This window comes from Schistocerca cancellata, chromosome 9, assembly GCF_023864275.1.
Source record: "Schistocerca cancellata isolate TAMUIC-IGC-003103 chromosome 9, iqSchCanc2.1, whole genome shotgun sequence".
NCBI classification, from domain to species: domain Eukaryota; kingdom Metazoa; phylum Arthropoda; class Insecta; order Orthoptera; family Acrididae; genus Schistocerca; species Schistocerca cancellata.
Window position 1 is genome coordinate 41,888,082 of NC_064634.1, and position 17,475 is coordinate 41,905,556.

Here is a 17,475-nt window from a genome sequence, read left to right on the forward strand (position 1 = left end):
CTATTCTGTTTAACATATCATCAATATGTCGGCTACCTGGTGATTTGTCATGTTGTACTGAACAGCCCGTCTCAACAAAGTTCTCGCAACAAGAGTAAACTGCAGACTCGCTTCGAGGTTCTGTAGCATATTTGAATTGAAATTTACGTCAAACAGTTGCAGAAGAGTTCATTTCTTGAAAACGAAACACAAAGCGAGCAAACTCCACACCAGTGAAAGTAGCCATTTTAACTGTGTGCTACGCTTGCATTCCTAGTGGCAGAATGGAGTACTGATGCACTATATGAATCAAACTTTATGTTGACTGCTACAAAATGACACACTTAGCGATTCAGTAAGTTTTGATATCATTCCAAAGTTGTAATGTCCTTTTTGGTTCACCCTGCATATGCCATCCAGATTCCAGGTAGTATGTGATAGGCTTTCCACCTTTTATTGGTGAGCTCAACTCTTTATTTATGAAAAATTGAACTATTAACTTCATTAGCCTTGAGGTAATTTTGCAGATATTCTGTGAAATAACACACACATCTAGTAACAACCTAAACACTCCTAAGGTATCACCTCTTGGTCCAACAAGATTTTTTTAAATCAATGCAGCTGGAAAAAGTTTGCATAACAAACATGTTTCAAATGATGAGCATTATCTGTTTCTGGATTAAGATATTAAATAAAAATTTATGATCACTGCACACGAAAGATTATGGAATTAGAACTGGTTACCATGACCAACCAATGGATGATAACCAGCTTTTACAGGGTGACCAAATAAAGCTGGGCTAGAAAATAAAAACACTGGCCCTGAATTGAGCTTTGTTAATGAATAGGAGAACTGTTTGTCACAGAAAATGCTGGAAACTGTGATTTAAATGCACCAATCAGTTGCTGTCATATGTCTGTGGTGGATTCTGAGCAAATTGGAATCAGGAGTTTTAGATGCTCAGTTTTTCATTTCTTAGATAAGGCTCAGTTCAGCCCGGCAGGGTATGTGACATTAGGACATGCACCATTAGGCATCAGAAATTAGAGATGAAATTACAACTGACTGTGTTCTTGACATTTTTAACATACATATCAGCTGTTGTCCTACCATTCAATAAAGCTTGAATGGCTGCACCCAAGGCTCAGCAATTAATATGGCAATGCCCTCCACCACAGTGAATATCAATTAATTGTGAAGTTAAAAGCCTTTAGATCTAGCACTACAACTTGATACTATAACATCATGACCACCAAGTGGAATAAATTTCACACTTTTGCTGTTACAATATAACCCCACTTTTACGTTTCTGGAATTGACATTTTCCTGCCATTTACGACATTTTTTATCGGTCCCGTCAAATTTCATAAGCCCACAATGTTAATTTGCACCTGATTTTGCATCAACATATTTATAATTTTCCCGCAATTTACGCATTACGAAAAAATGTTTGTTGAGAAAATACGATGCTGGCATAATGTTGGCTGTCCAGTAGTGTTTGCAAATATTAAGTGGTTAAGTTTCTTAGAACCAGGGCACTCTATTCAGTGGATTTGAACAGGCAAACAAGTAAAAGTTGTAAAAATTTGTGCTGCATCTCCCGCCACTCCCATGCTCTATTTGGCGTGGTGGCGGATGGGAGTAACTAGGTTCGTTCAAATGAAGATATCATGACCAATCACAACCATTTCCAAACTGCCTCTACTGCGCAAATGCAGTTTCGTGATTGTTGTGATCATCGTGACACCTATGTCGAACCAAATTTAGGGGGTTTCACCATATGAAGCACAAGTTAGCACCATCATTCATTTTGTGTTGCTCAAATGTTTTTAGTGTAAACACAGTGCCGGTTACATATTGTATTCATTCTGAGCAAAATGTGTTTTGAGAATTTATCCTCGTTCTCAAGTGCAGTATTTACATATGTATTTTTTGTGGTGTTACACAAACAAACAATGTGAGTGATAGTTTGTGCGTGCGCGCAGATAATGTGCATTCAGAACATTCAAAAATTTATATCACTAAGTTGTTCCAAAGATTAAGGATGCCATACCCAATTACTACTTTAGCAAGAGCAGGCATTTCCCCCAGGGGGAGTGACTGTTAAAACCAAGTTTTTGAAAACGGCCCTATGTCGCATTAAGAGCAACTTGTGGCTGTTTTCAAAAACTGAATTCCATACTGACTATTGAGAATACAAGAACATGTTGAAACTGCAAATATATTTACATGAAGTTTTGAGTACAATAAAGTTTTCTCCTTAAGGAATACCTGTTAAGCTACTACTTAAAATAAAGCTTTTATTTGAATGTGTTTCCTGTGAGCCTTTCTGACATTTCAAGACAGTATATGAAACATGGCTTCATCAAAAGCCAGATACTGAAGACCAGTCAACGTAATGGGCAACAAGAGGTGAAACTATGATACAGAGAGTGGTTACATGTGTGATTCTTGTGGTGTGGTATTCATTCATATTGGCAGAGATACCATCTAAATGGAATACAACTACAAATTGAATTATGTTATTCAAGAAAAACATCTACATCCCACAAAGAAGGAAGTCCCTTTTTATCATGAAACCTACTCATACTTCTCATTGTTGATGTTATTTTTAACTCAAACACCTTTGCTCTGAACTATTTCCACATCCACTCTATTTGCCAGATTTGGCTTCCTGCCATTACTCGTTTTCCTCTCAGAGCCAAATAAATTGATGGGTGGATGAAAATTAACTTCCAGTGTTGAGACAAACTGAGGCATACTTATTCTGTACTGCCGGGAAAAAATATTTTATTCTGATCATTAATGTGTAGCAGAGTCATTGGCCTAAAGCATTGATTTACAAGGTGACCATGTAAGATAGTTTAAAAATTCTATTAAATTTTATGTTTTACTTGTCAGATCAAGACCTTTTTGAATGACCTTCAGACTTACTGTAAGAACAACAACTTTTTACTAAATAGGACACAAATCACTCACACAGAAGCAACTACTCTGATCCTTGGCTTCATACAGAGTGACAGGTTTGAACCTAAACAAATGTCACTTGTTACAAGTAGAAAAGTAATTATGACTACTACAAACAATTCATTTCGTCTTGCCCAAAGTGGAGGCAGCTGCAATTGCACCCAATGAAACAGAGCTGCTCACTTGTGTTCATAGTCTTGCTTCACAGCAAAGGTGCAAGAGACAACCTTGTTCTCAAGATAGTTCTAGCTGAATGTTAGCAGATGAGTGCACTGAGCTCACATGGCCTTTCAGCACTACGTACTGCATTTCACCATATGAATAACAGCAAGGACTTCTTCCAGGAAGCACATATTATCCTTCCCTCTACACTGGAAATAGCACTTTTTTTGTTTGAAAGAATGGATAGCAACAGTGTTCCACCTGTACTCTGATAATGTAATGAACATATTAAAAATGTACCTCAATGTGCAGCAACAAATTCAGCTGAATACACGAAAGCAACTTACTACCAGGTAAAGCACGATAAGGAGCAAGTAATCCCGTGAGGCAGAATTACTTGCTGTTAGAATTATTTTTTCCTGCACTTAAAACAGTACATACAACATGTGCACTGATCCTCAAACAAAGACTGAAGACAATGGATGGTCTCCAGGTCCTATGCAATCTGTTATTACAAATTACCATCATTTGAGCAACCCTTTTAATTATTTCCACAGCACTTCATATAGTCCAACTCCTGCTCAGTCAGAATATGGTAACACTGACTGCCCATGCCCAAGCTGTGCTTGCCCCATCCCACAACCCCCAGAAATTAAATGGCACCTTGTGCATAAGGAGGGGAAGGGTATCAGTGTTTAACGTCCCGTTGACAACAAGGTCATAGAGACAGAGCACAAACTCAGATTAGGGAAGGAAATCGTGCCCTTTCAAAGGAACCATCCTGGCATTTTCCTGAAACGATTTAGGGAATTCATGGAAAACCTAAATCAGGATGGCTGGAGACGGGTGTGAACTGTTGTCCTCCCGAATGCGAGTCCAGTGTGCTAATCACTGCGTCATCTCGCTCAGTACCTTGTGCATAAGTGCTAGTCAGGACAGTGTCATACTGAATCATAGCCAAGAACGTCAAAATAGCATTTTCTGAAATTATAGTGAAGATAAACACTTCAATAAAATCTACAAACCAACACAAAAATGTAGTTAAAAATGTGGAAAACAACAACGATGTCATAATTTCATATTTGCAAATTATTTGAGGCCAGCATTAGTTTTATTAATTCATTAATTTTTGTAATTACACAACGGCTACAATTGTAATTCATCTGGAGGAGGAAGAAGAAGGAGCTTTCACGCAGTCACTCATTCAGCTACGCATTAGTATATGTTCTGATCAAGCCTTTCAAAAATTATTTTATTTATAGTATTTGTGTTTCTGCTATTACATGTAATAATACAATACATATTTACAGATGTGGCTATGCATTACACTACTTAACTGACCAACTGCCAGTTAAGGGAGCAGGCAATGGATTACATATAGCAGCACAACACACAGCAATCATTACTGTGTATCAGTATTTCTCATTTCCTATGGCAATAACCAAAAGAACTGACACAGCAATAAAAGAACACATGTGCAAATCTCTCACAGCAGCTGTAACTTGAGTCTAGTGGCATACCTGGTATGAACGGATGATCGCCTGTACAGCCAAGTGGTCATCAATTATCTTTTCATTAACTTGTCCATCAAGAGCAGGCACTGATGCTCCCAAATAAGGAGCAAGACTCGTAATGGGAACCTGGTTCTTCCCTGGAGGAGCTAGTGAAGGCGGAGGCTGGTATGCTTGGCCTGGTGCAGCACCCGCTGAGCTGCTTCGGAAAAATGTGTCCCATGACTGAAAATATTAAAGACGCTTCATTTTCGATAATCATTTAGAACAGAGACAAAGATTTTCAACAATAATATCTAATCAAAATAAACATCTCTGTTTCGAAAACAAACAAAAAATAAAACAACGCTAAGGAAAAGAGAGACAGCATTTAATACGTTTTTATGCATGCCAATGCATTGGTGCTTGAGCCTGGAGGTATCAGTTTCAAATATTTGTGGCAGATAGATTTTCAAAGCCAGAATTTCACTACAAGCGGGAAACTGCCAGTGGCCACCACTTACTAATCACTAGACTGTGAACCAATAAAATATAGATGTGTTCATGCCAATGACTGGTTTGAAGACGACAGCAGTGTACCCTTTATTTCGGCCAAGTTTCGAACTGATTTATGTAGCCAATTACAAGAGAACTTACGATTTAAAATGGGCCTTGAAGAACGGTGCAACTTCACTTCTCAAATATATATGTAACTGCTAGAACTAAAAGAAGCAACTAACCAAAAATAGTTCTAATACTGACTGAGAGTTAAACCATAAACCTTTGAATACACACTCAAGACACTTCTCCACTGAGATATATTGTGGGTCAGTGTTATTAATTATTTCCCAGTTATTAGAAATTTCCTCACTATATATTCACAACAAATGCACACAAAGCATCTCTAGGGGGCTCTGAGAGGAGTAAAGCTGGCAATGGTAGATCTAAGCTGTGTGCAGAATGTGCAAAGTTCGTGACCTGGTACTCAACAACTGAATACACATGTCATGATAGATCTTTGTACGCAATTGTTCATTTCTAATATGTATGTTGTGCCACACATCCATCATGTGTCAGATTTCCAAACTCTGTTTCAGTATTTCCTGGTGTCTAATAGTCACAGCCTACCACTCAACTCGACTCCTATTAAAAACTGTCCCATAACACTGCACAGACACAGACAGATGTTTATTAAACCCTTAAACTCAACTACGTTACATGCAACGGAGAAGGAAACAAAACATAAACAGTAAATATACAAAGACTGTAGAGCAAGTTGTACAAGTGGAACTTCTGAGCGTATATAATTCCGCAGTAGCTCTCAACTCAAACATCCGGCAGTGTAAAGTACTTTAGCCACGAAGAATTAAGAAATAGTAGGAAATTTGAGTATCCCTGAAACACTTGCAGAATAGCAGTGTATTTTGGAAAAAATGAGATGAATGGACACTGTAGCCTAAACCATGCAATGCTTGTCACAAAAATTACCCTGAAAGTATAAAACATTCACTCTAATAATATACAACTTTAAACTAATGGTCAAAATCTAAAACAACATTAATTCCACTCATTATTAAATCAGATAACTTTCCTACAGGAGAGTACACAGAAAGAAGTGGCGTCAAAATAGGTATTACCGAAAAAATTAAAGAAACATCTCAGTCTTACTAAAATAATTACAAAAAAATAAATAAAAAATAAAGAAGCCTTACAAGAGACAGACAGAATAAACAACATTCTCACAAATGTTCAAAAAACACATTCACCCAAAGACAAATTATTGTGCCATGCATACTCTGCGACACCTCTCCCAAAAGCTCCATCAACAACATCAATAACACATTACATAAATGCCCTTTCCCTTCCCAATTTCACAATTTTTATACGAAATTAATGATTAACAACAAAACTGGAGGCTTATATTAAACCTTACCACAAGACTTGCCAACTTCTAGTAACCTCACCCCCCACCCCAATTTTGGGGTCGACAGAAGCGTCCGATCCAACGTGTCGGCTTTGACCAGTGACGTAAGGGTGTTGTGTGACACGCCATGACGGCGCGGAGTTTGGTTTGAGTGTGGCTGTCTCCAGTTCTGTTTTGTCTTATTTTATTTACTTTTCTGATCTGCTCGTTCTATCTCATGAGATTTTTTTTTTTAATTTAAAAACACTTATTACTTATTTTAATTACCTGTTTCCTCGAATTTCTGTTTTAGTTTATTATATTTATCTTTCTGATCTGTTCGTTCTACCCCGTGAGATTTTTTTTTTAAAAAAAACGCTAATCAGCTACTGAAGCATCTTTATCTTCTATGGGTTGCAGGGGTTACGACCCTTGGGGAGGTGGGTGGGTATTCATGCATGGCTGTCTTCACTTACACGTTGTAGCTACGCAAGGCGTCTAAATTTGTTTATATTTAGTTCGCCCCCCCACCCAAAACACCCCATTTCCCGCGCTTGTCCCGTTAGTGTCATTAGGCTTCTTGTGGAAAGTGTGTGTGTTTGTTTTGTTTCCGCCATATTTGTGACGTCATGGGTCAAAGCAGACGGGTGGGATCGGACGCTTCTGTATTTCCCAATTTTGCCCATACTACTAATTACAACACCCCCTCCTTTCCCATATCCCTTACTAAAAAAAGACCCATACTGAATTCTCACAGAGACCCACCTTATAACACACAAAAATCACACACACTGCTTTAAACAAAATTCAAAATTAAATTTAAATATCTCAAACCATGTAGGTATCCTTCCTAACTGATCACAAGTGATTGTGCCAGCAACACTTCATTAAACCACTACTAGTCCTAGGTTTAAGATCTGCTGGGTTCCCACAGTTAACACATTTCATTTTACCCAAACAAGCTGCAAGGTTTCAAAACATCCATTGATTCTTTTTGTCACTGCATACACTCATAACAGAGACTGAAATGTGGAAACTAACAGTTTCCTCTTTCTGAATCTGTGGCAGAAGAAAGGGGACTAACATGACAAATTCCACTATTAGCAACAGGATCAAGAATGACAATGCCTAATAAATTTTATACTCCATTTATGCAAAACCAACATGTTACAAAATACAAACCAACCACAAAAATCAGATGTCTATGATGGCTCTCACATAACAAATACATTGCAGATTACTTGATATTTGACACCACACTTCAAAGTATTCACAGGTGTATGGATCATTCACTAGATGTAAAATATGACTAATGGAAGAACAAATTTTAATTAAATGAAATCAGAAAACAAGGCAGAATCTTAATGTAGTCACATAGAACAGGCTACATAGATGTAACTGTACAGATCAAACAGAACACCCAGGATGGTCTACAATCTTTCGTGAGTGATATCAGGGACACTAAAAGCTCAAAATCTGATAAACATAGTCTTATACGACAGTAAAAATATTGAAAGATAAAATTAGCTGATGCAGTGCACATCACAGAACAAAATCCACTGAAATTAAGTAACGACCTGTAACAGTGGAGACAGCCATGGGTTAAGATAAAAACACTGACACAAGACAAGAGCTAAGGAACTGTGACATAATTAAATCACTTTAATCCAATATTAAAACAGGCAGACACTTTATGTGATAACACTAGTCACAATTTTTAAAAAGGTTCAGTGTAAATTAATGATAGGAAAACTATCCAGCATGGCCAGTTCATGAGATTAAAGACAGCAGTAGCATGCACACAGACTGATACAGTCTATAGCATGGACAAACTAAGTGAATCTTCAAGGGGCTGTGGTTGTTACTAATGCCTTAGTATTAATAACTTGAAAATGTCAGACCACACAGGAAAACAAGGATTCTAACAATGGAATGAATAAGGCAATGACAGCATATTCACTCGCACCACCAAAGTTCAAACAAATGCTGCCTTTCAACAGCCATGCCTGACACTACACTATATTTCAGTTCAATCACCTCAGACTTTTTTAAAAAATTAAAATGCTACTTGCTTGTAACCCAGAACACAATACAAAATATTATCTCCCTACTCAATGGATTGCTGTCTCCACTAGACCTATAAATGTCTACAAAACAAGGCAATCTAAACAACCACCAACAAGAACCAAATGAGATATTGTAAACAACACACACAACTGACATCTACATTGGAAATATACAATTTTTTTTCCCCAAATGCCATCCAGGTAACATATAATGTCATACTTCAAAGATAATATGGATTGTTCACCTTGATCCCTAGACCCCAATAATGGCAACAAGACAGTCACAAATATGTATTGAGAATATAAGGACACAAACTACAAGTGCATCTGCAGTCAGCTTGTAATTCAGAGATAAAAGAGATGTGCTGGATGTCAATCAAGTTTCCTACCAAATAACACTGGAAAAGCAGTGACCAGTAGCCTAAATTTGAAACCAAGGCATGGCAGATGAAATGGTAATGTCATAAAGCTCAATACAGGTACACTATTCACTATTACTGCCAAGAAGGAAAGCAGTAACTGTATTAAAACCACAGAGTAATTTAAACAAAATAGGGAACTGTGAAATAACCACAAGTAGACCTATCAGTAACTAAAGTAAACTATAACTTTCTGCAATATTTCGTGGTTAATGTTATGCAGTGGACCCCCTTGCTTACTTTTTAGCTTATTTATGATATATCCTCAAAATAGTCATTGGAGAGTGGACCCCTATGTAATACGTGTTTCCTGAATTTACCTTACAGTTTTGGTTGTTATAATGAAAATTGCATTAAATAAGGCAAATTGCAATTACACATAAACTAAACACATTAGTTTACATGAAAGGTCAACCTGTTACTACAACCTTCACTTGGCATTCACTTCTGTTGGCTTCAACCCACAACCAAATCATTCTTTCACTCTAACTTAGACCTTGGGCTATGCTACAGATCACAGCCTGTCACCACACCCAAGAGTTCAAACAGGAGATACATCATCACATTTCAGCCCAGTTTGCTATAACATTCAAGAAGTTTCTTTTACTTCACTCACAGGTGAAGGTTTACTGAAACAGCCATGGAGACACCACACAACCATAGGTAATTACTGTGACAGTAGACAATGTGGAAGTGGAGATTAAAAAGAATGTGAGCTCAGGGTAATAAAGCTATGCTAATAACTAAAGTGTGCAAGTACCTACAACCAGGAAACAGACTAAAAGCAAATAGTAATATTTGCCAGAAATAAAACAGACAATGCTGCCTTTCTACCAGCACATATGTAACAAGAAGATTTCCTTGAACTTTGAAGAATAAGACTGATAAACTTATGAAAAAAAGATCAATTTTAAATGCTGATCACAAAAAGGCAACAGAGCTTAATTAAATTAAAAAATATAATTTTTATACGATTAAAAAACTAAGCTGGCTGACAGTTATTCAACATAAAATAGTCTGCAACTATTTCAAATCAATCAATACAATAAGATAACACAATAAAAACAACTAATAGAGGGCTACAGATGCAGGAGTAAAACCCACCAAGTCCATGTGTCACTAAAGATTAGAAGTATCAACAACACTTTCGTCTGAGAAAATTACATAGTAGAAAGAACAGCTGTAAGCACATGCGAAGAGAACAGTAATTGTCAAAATGTAATGCTGCCCCCCCATCTTGATTAACAAGACATGAAGCACGAAAATTGCAGGAAATAGAACAGAATGAAATGAGGGTCTCAGATAATGTTAGTACGACTGTGCTGGATGAACTTTAACACAAAATATTCTGAAATAAGGGTAGCGTTTCTTAATATAAAATTGTTTCCAGACTACAAGAGAGGTGAATATAGACGGGTAATACAATAAATAAAATCGAACTTCTTTAATCTGAAAATTAAATGGTATTACTCACCACATGAACACTTTTTGGGTCAGCCAACCAAGCATTGTACATTTCTTCCACATATGCCGACGAACTGCCATTGAGAAAAGGTTCTGCTGCTACAGATGCGCTGTAATTTCGGGTACTGGTAACTGACAGTGAGGTGGTGGCACTTCCTGATCGCAATAACCATGCTGCAAATCTTTCAGGTCCTGCAGCGTGTGGAATTAATGGTGTAAGTGGTAACAGATTTGTTAATACTGATCTTGCACGATGCATCTTGGGTTGCCTGTAACACGCAAAACCGGAAATGTTATGATTTTCGAGTACGGGGAAATAGTAACACAAATTACAGCGACGCGTTTGGGGAGTTACCCTACGGGTACCCGAGGGTCTCTAATCCAATTCCTCCACAATAACACGGACGAATAGCATTAAGCACTACTCCCAAGTCAAAAACACAGTATTTTACGAATCAACTGTGATATATAAATAGATGACATTGACTTACGAAAATCTTGATACACTGACTCTTAGCTTACTATTTCACTCTTTACCACAAGTTCTTTATCACTTGTCCATCGCAAAATTTCACACGCACTTCAAAGTAAATGTTGTTATAACAATTGTACTGGTATACTTGTGTTGTTACGATCGATAAAATTGGCGCAACCTCTTGCGCAACTTATAACTTTAGTGTATTAGCGAACTGTTACAAAATTGAGGTAAAAAGAACACAAGAGCCTTAGAAAGTGGTTCAGAACTGAAACTTGTCCAAACGTTCTCCCATTACGTATTTTTACCTTAATTTTCCTAGGTGTTATCTCCGCACGAACCTCACCGCAACTCACCACCAGCTACCATTTGTAGCACCTCAGGCTAGGCAACCTAAACAGTGCAGTATTGAGTTGTGTCACTTTTCAACTTTGCATTTGTTTATGGATACAAATTATCAAGTAAAAAGAATAATTTTACTATTGAAAACGGCAAATAAAAACAGGAACAGTTTATAAAATATTACAATAACATAAAGATTCGTAAACTGGTATATTTGTCACAACGGTAAAACTTTGTGCTTGCAATGTTGGTGACGCTGGCTTTGATAATTAGAACTCCACTCTCAGCGTAATTAAGCGTGTTTTAGAAGGTGCGAAAAACGTACAATAGCCTTGTGGCACACAATATAGCTTTCGCCATATAATTAACAGCGTTAAATAAAAAAAATATGTTAGGAAAATATGAAGAAAGTCTTCATGTTTAGTATTTTATCTGTCTTCAGCAATTGTGCCGGTATTTATCGAAATAATCAGCAACCAGCTGCATAGAAAGAAATTTTATTTCCTTAACCGGTTTCAAGTATTTAGTGCTCTTCTTCAGAAGGCTATAAAGTTTCCTTTATACAACTGGATGCTGATTATTTCTATAGAAATCGTTATAGATACTGTAGTATAGGTTTAAACTCTTCTTTTCTTTTCGCAAAGTGACGTACGGTAACTAACGACAGTTAAAAGTGATTATTACTGTATTACTTAGAAAAGACACGTTTAAAACGAGTGAGTCGTTTCGGTTCCACATGAAACTTAAAGGACATTAGTTGAAAGGCTAAAGTTCTTTTCTCTCATTACAGATCAGCTGTTTAACTGTGTATGACTGAAGCGACGAAGTTGAATTAATCAGTCACTTACGGGTCAAATCTTGAGGAGAACTTTACATTAGCGAGAACACTATACATATTTGACGCCGCAGTACGTATATACCGGTATTTACAGAATACATCACTAATCATCAAAATAATGGTACAATTTACATGATTAATCGTAGTGATATACATGACGACGACATTTGCGCTCATTTTGCTTGAGTACGGTAATTGATTCGAATGCACGGAGCAGCTGGAAACGGACTCCTAATATCGGCCCTAAAATCGGTGGCGAACTATGACCAGTGCGTAAAAGAATTTCAAGTACTTAGTGCTCTTCTTCAGAGGGTTATGAAGTTTTCTTCATACAACTGACAGTGGAGAGTCTTGTCACCTGGCTTCACTCCTTTGTTAAAGACAAAGCTTTCACTTGGGCTACTGAATATCTTTATTTTTGCTCTAGTCTCTGTTTTTGGCATTCAGATTATATTTATTACTTTAGCACATATAGCAACTTCTCACAGCACAGTGTTTAATTCCTGCCGATTTATGGTGTCAAAGGCTTGTTCGGTATCGACAATAGTAAGTGCGGATCTACATCATGTTCAAAGAACCTTTCCATCATTTGTCTGATTACAAATATTTGATCAGTTGTTTCTCTGTCTGGTAGAAAACCACGGTGATATTTCCCAAGTATTCTTATGAGCACTTTTGTATCCTTTCATTTAATATACTTGTGAAGATCTTATAAGCTGTACTTAGTAGTATCATACCTCTGTAGCTTTCACACGCTGTACTATCGGCTTTGTTATACACAGGGATTCCTATTCCATTTCTTTTCAGTTATCCTGCATGGTTTCTGTTTCTCATATGTCTGATATTAGCATGTGCAGTTTCCTTATTAGAATTTTCTTATTTCAATATGTTTCCTTAGCTTTTCTAGTTCTTGCAACTTCTTCTTAGTTCTTTTTTTTATATGTTTGGTGTCTGTCACCGTTCATGATTCTGCAGCCGTATCTTCTTCTTCTTTTTGCGTTACGGCCTCTGTAGGACCACGGGTAGCCCTTTCTTGGACTGCATTTTCCTATTCTTCTCCCAGAACCTCTTCATTCTTTCTCTTCTTCTCTCCCGCTCTTCTTCCGAGATCTTCAGTTTCCGTTTCTCCTGGCGGCTCCACTGGTGACATTCTAACCTTTTCCTGTATTCTTCTCTGTCATTGATTCCGGCATATTTGTCGGTGTATATTTGTTCCTCCAATTTTCCTTTCCTTCGACCTTGATCCCCAATTCCAACCAGTCCCTCCGAAGTTCAACAATCCACTTGGTTCCTGTCTTTCCCCTTGTCCTCCCTGTTGTTTCCCACACTCTCTTCGTAATTCTGTCCATACTAATCCTAAATACATGCCCAGCAAACCTTGCCCTTTTGAGTCTGATTTCCCCGGATATTGTTCTCATGTTCCGGTACAATTCTTCCCTAGGTCTTCGCGTCCACCTCTCTCCACCTCTTTTGGGACCTAGTATTTTTCTCTCTTCTTTCTCTAGTTGTTCTGCCCCATTTCTTCCTAGTGTCATCGTCTCAACAGCATATAATACTGCATACCTCACTGTTGCCTTGTAGTGGCTTATCTTTGCCTCTGTGAACATATTCTTCTTATTGTATATCTCTCTCGTCATGCAGAAGGCTGACCTCATCTTCTTTATCCTCTCTGTTATTCCCTCCTTGCTCCTGTTCCTTCCTGTTATAAATTCTCCCAGGTATTTAAATTTGTCCACCATTTGCACAGTGCTTTCCGGTGTTTCCTAGTCTGCAGTGATGTTAAATGTCTTTGTCATAGGCGATCCTCAGTCCCACCTTTCTGGCTACCTTACTTAAGTTGTCGAGTTGTGTCTTTGCGTCTTCTTCCGTCTCACTTACTATTGCCTTGCCATCTGCAAAGGCTAGGCAGTCCACTTGAGCCCTGTTGTCCTTTTTGTCCCCCACATGGGTCTTTGGTATTCCCATTTCCTCGTTTATTGCTCTCCACTGCCTGATCACTTCGTCCAGTGCTATACTGAACAACAATGGTGACAATCCATCTCCCTGTTTACCACCAGTCTTGATCTCAAATTCTTTTGACATTGCTCCTCTGAATCTCATCATTGCTTTTGTGTCTGTCAGAATTTCTTTTATGAGTTCTTGTGTAGTTCCATCAGGTCCTCTGTTCTTCACGATCCTAACAAAGAGTCTGTCTGTCGATGGAGTCATATGCCTTTGTGAAGTCCACGAAGGTTACTACTGTCTTTTGCAGCCGTATATATGACGAAATTGAACTCCGACATTAGTCGCGATCTGGCATCAAAACTAATTCAACGACGACGAGTGAAAATTCGTGGTGGGCGGGGGTGGAATCCAGATTTCCCGCATCAAGCAAGCGGTCGCCCTAACCGACTCGGCTATCCGCACACGCTTTCCGTCGCACCCAAATTCCCAACTTGTGCACATTACATGCGCAGTGTCACGTATAATTCTAGTATTCCCATCCATGCATATTACCTGCCGAGGGCCCTAATGCGCTGCTTCCTGGACTCGGGTTGCCGCGCCGGCCCCGGATCGAATCCGCCTGCCGGATTACCGACGACGGCCGGTGTGTATCGGCCAGCCTGGTTGTGGTTTTTAGGCTAGGTGAATACCGGGCTGGTCCCCACGGCCCACTTTAGTTATATGACTCGCAGACATTTGAAAACGTTTGCACTATTTGATGGCTTACACTGTACGCAGACAGCTGGGGTACACTGATTCCACCCCAGGGCGCACGGGGTGGCGACAGGAAAGGCATCCGGCCACCCTTTGACTTTAACATCGCCAAATCCATACTAACAAGGCCGACCCCGCGTCCAAGTGGGACGAAGGAGCAAAGCAAATGAATTATTCCCATCCATCTATATTCTTAGTCAACTCTCTTAAGGGGCTCCGGAACGCCCTATACTTGCAATGTTAAAATAACGCTTATAAATTACATCTTTCCTCACAAAGTATTTGAGGTAGGAAGTTGAACTTTTTACAGATTATTTATTGGAATATGGGCTACAACTTAACACAGGGATTTTACAAAATTTTAGTTCAGTTATTAAAGATGATTTTTTTTCAATTGTAATGAAAATTCACAACATTTTTTTGCAATTTTTTATTTATATATTCAAAAATATACAGTTTTTTGGAAAAAGGCTGTGTTAAATTATGCAGAAGGTACTGTGTAACATTTACTGAAAGTTTGAAACAAATATGTTTGGAAGATCCTTAGAAAACATGTAATTAGTATGAGAAAATAAAAGTTTTGGGAATCGAGCGACAAAGATTGGATTAACTTTTTAGTGCATTCCAGGTCCATAGGATGGATTATCTTCATCCTCTGCAAACTCCTCCTCCAGCTTCCTCTTGTTCCTCCTCCTGTTTACTCTTGCTTGTATTTCTAGACTCTTTACAGCCCTGTCTGCAGCCCGAAGGCGTTCCTTGTCTAAAGCAAGCATCGCTCGTACCATGTTAGAACCTAATACCTTGCACCTTACAATGTTGCCATCATTGAAAGTCGCAACAGCTATTACTTTTACTCATTATTATACTTCAACAAAACAGAGACACAAGAAACAGAACTAATTACGAATATTTTCGAGATAACGACAGAGTAAATAAAAATGAAACAATCGACAATCACACCAGCGATGTATATTGAACCATCACAGGTTAGCCACAACACATACTTTATCTCACATCACTAAAATGTACCTGATGAACACGGACGTTAATAATAACACCATTTGACAGCAGTTTAACAGCGCCACAGTGGGTCGCGCCCATGTAGAACACATTTCAAAAAAAATTTAAAAATTGTTTTAGTCTTCGGAATTGAATAAATTATATATCTATTAAAAGGTAATAGTCTGCAGATTCAGAAAACGCAAAAAAGTAAAAATTGAACTTTTCATGATTTTGAGCCTTTCCGGAGCCCCTTAAGTTTCTCTTGGACAATCTGTTAGCTCTTCCCCTTAATACTCTATATTGTTCCACACGACTTATGGTTTATGTTTGCAACAATCTCGTTCTTGCTCTATTCTTTACTTCTACAGCTCATGTGCAATCTGTATCAAACCATTTCTGTATTATTCTGTTTCTTCTCACGCCTATTATTTCTTATGCAGCATCTTTAACTGTTTTTTTTTTTTTTCAATCATGCTCCATTTTCACCTATTTATCCTGGTGACTCTTCACTACTCAAATTCCTATTTAGTGTTAGCTGGATTTTTTTATTTCATAAGGAAGTTTGCGTGTATTTCAGATACCCTCTTTTCTGTCCTGTTGCAAGGTGCTACCAATAGTTTCTCTCTATTTAGACTAATTTTTCCACAATGCGATCTGAATTACAGTTTTGTCCTCTGCAGTTCCGTACTTATATAACTAAGGTAGAGTGGCGGACATTAATGATACGGCCAATCTGGTTAACTATTTCATTGACTGCAGACTTACATGTAACCAGATGAATTATTTTGTGAGGGAAGCAAGTGCTCTTCATTATCATATTATTCTGTACTGCCAATTGGCAGTGTAGTAGAGCTCCGTTCTCATTGCTTTTTTCGTGTAACGAGTATTTTCCAGTAACTCCATGTTGATGCTCATTCCTCCCTATTTTTGCATTAATATCGCCTACCACGAACTGAAGGCCCAAAGCAACTGATACAGGCATGCGTATTCAAATACAGAGATATGTAAACAGGCAGAATACGGCGCTGCGGACGACACGTGCCTGGCGCAGTTGTTAGATTGGTTACGGCTGTTAAAATGACAGGTTATCAAGACAGGTGAGTTTGAACGTTGTGTTATAGTCGGCGCACGAGCGTGGGGAAACAGCATCTCCGAGGTAGCGATGAAGTGCGGATCTTCCTGTACGACCATTTCATGAGCGTACCGTGAACGTCAGGAATCCGATAAAACATCAAATTTCTTACATCGCTACGGCCGGAAAAAGATCTTGCAAGAACGGGACCAACGACGACTGAAGAGAATCGTTCAGCGTGACAAGTGCAGCCCTTCCGCAGATTGCTGCAGATTTCATTGTTGTGCCGTCATCAACTGTCAGCGTGAGAACCGTTCAACGAAACATCTTCGATATGGGCTTTCGGAGCCGAGGACCCACTCGTGTACCCTTGCTGACTGCACGACGCAAAGCTTTATGCCTCGCCTGGGCCCTCAACGCCGACATGGACTGATGATGACCGGAAACATGTTGCCTGTGTAACACTACGCTCGGGCGCACGATACTCTTTAAAGCCTGTACTATGGTAAGTTGACGGGCTTCACCTTATAAGAAAGGATTTTGGTATATATGTTGACCGCGTGTACCTGAATGGAGGCAAAATCAGACTTACACCCAC

At 38.5% G+C, this 17,475-nt stretch overlaps 1 protein-coding gene across 16 annotated transcripts in view; it reads right to left on the reverse strand.

Annotated features, from left to right (window-relative positions):
• LOC126100846 (2-oxoglutarate dehydrogenase complex component E1-like) overlaps window positions 1-11,315 on the reverse strand; it is a 199,304-nt gene extending 187,989 nt beyond the window's left edge. For all 16 annotated transcript variants that reach the window (XM_049911514.1, XM_049911515.1, XM_049911501.1 and 13 more), the window contains exons 1-3: window positions 11,235-11,315; window positions 10,462-10,720; window positions 4,630-4,845 (exon numbers count right to left, since the gene is read on the reverse strand). In XM_049911514.1, the coding sequence (XP_049767471.1) occupies window positions 4,630-4,845; window positions 10,462-10,710 (465 nt within the window). In that variant the 5' untranslated portion in view covers window positions 10,711-10,720; window positions 11,235-11,315. The remainder of the gene's footprint in view (window positions 1-4,629; window positions 4,846-10,461; window positions 10,721-11,234) is intronic.
• Window positions 11,316-17,475: the final 6,160 nt, after the last annotated feature.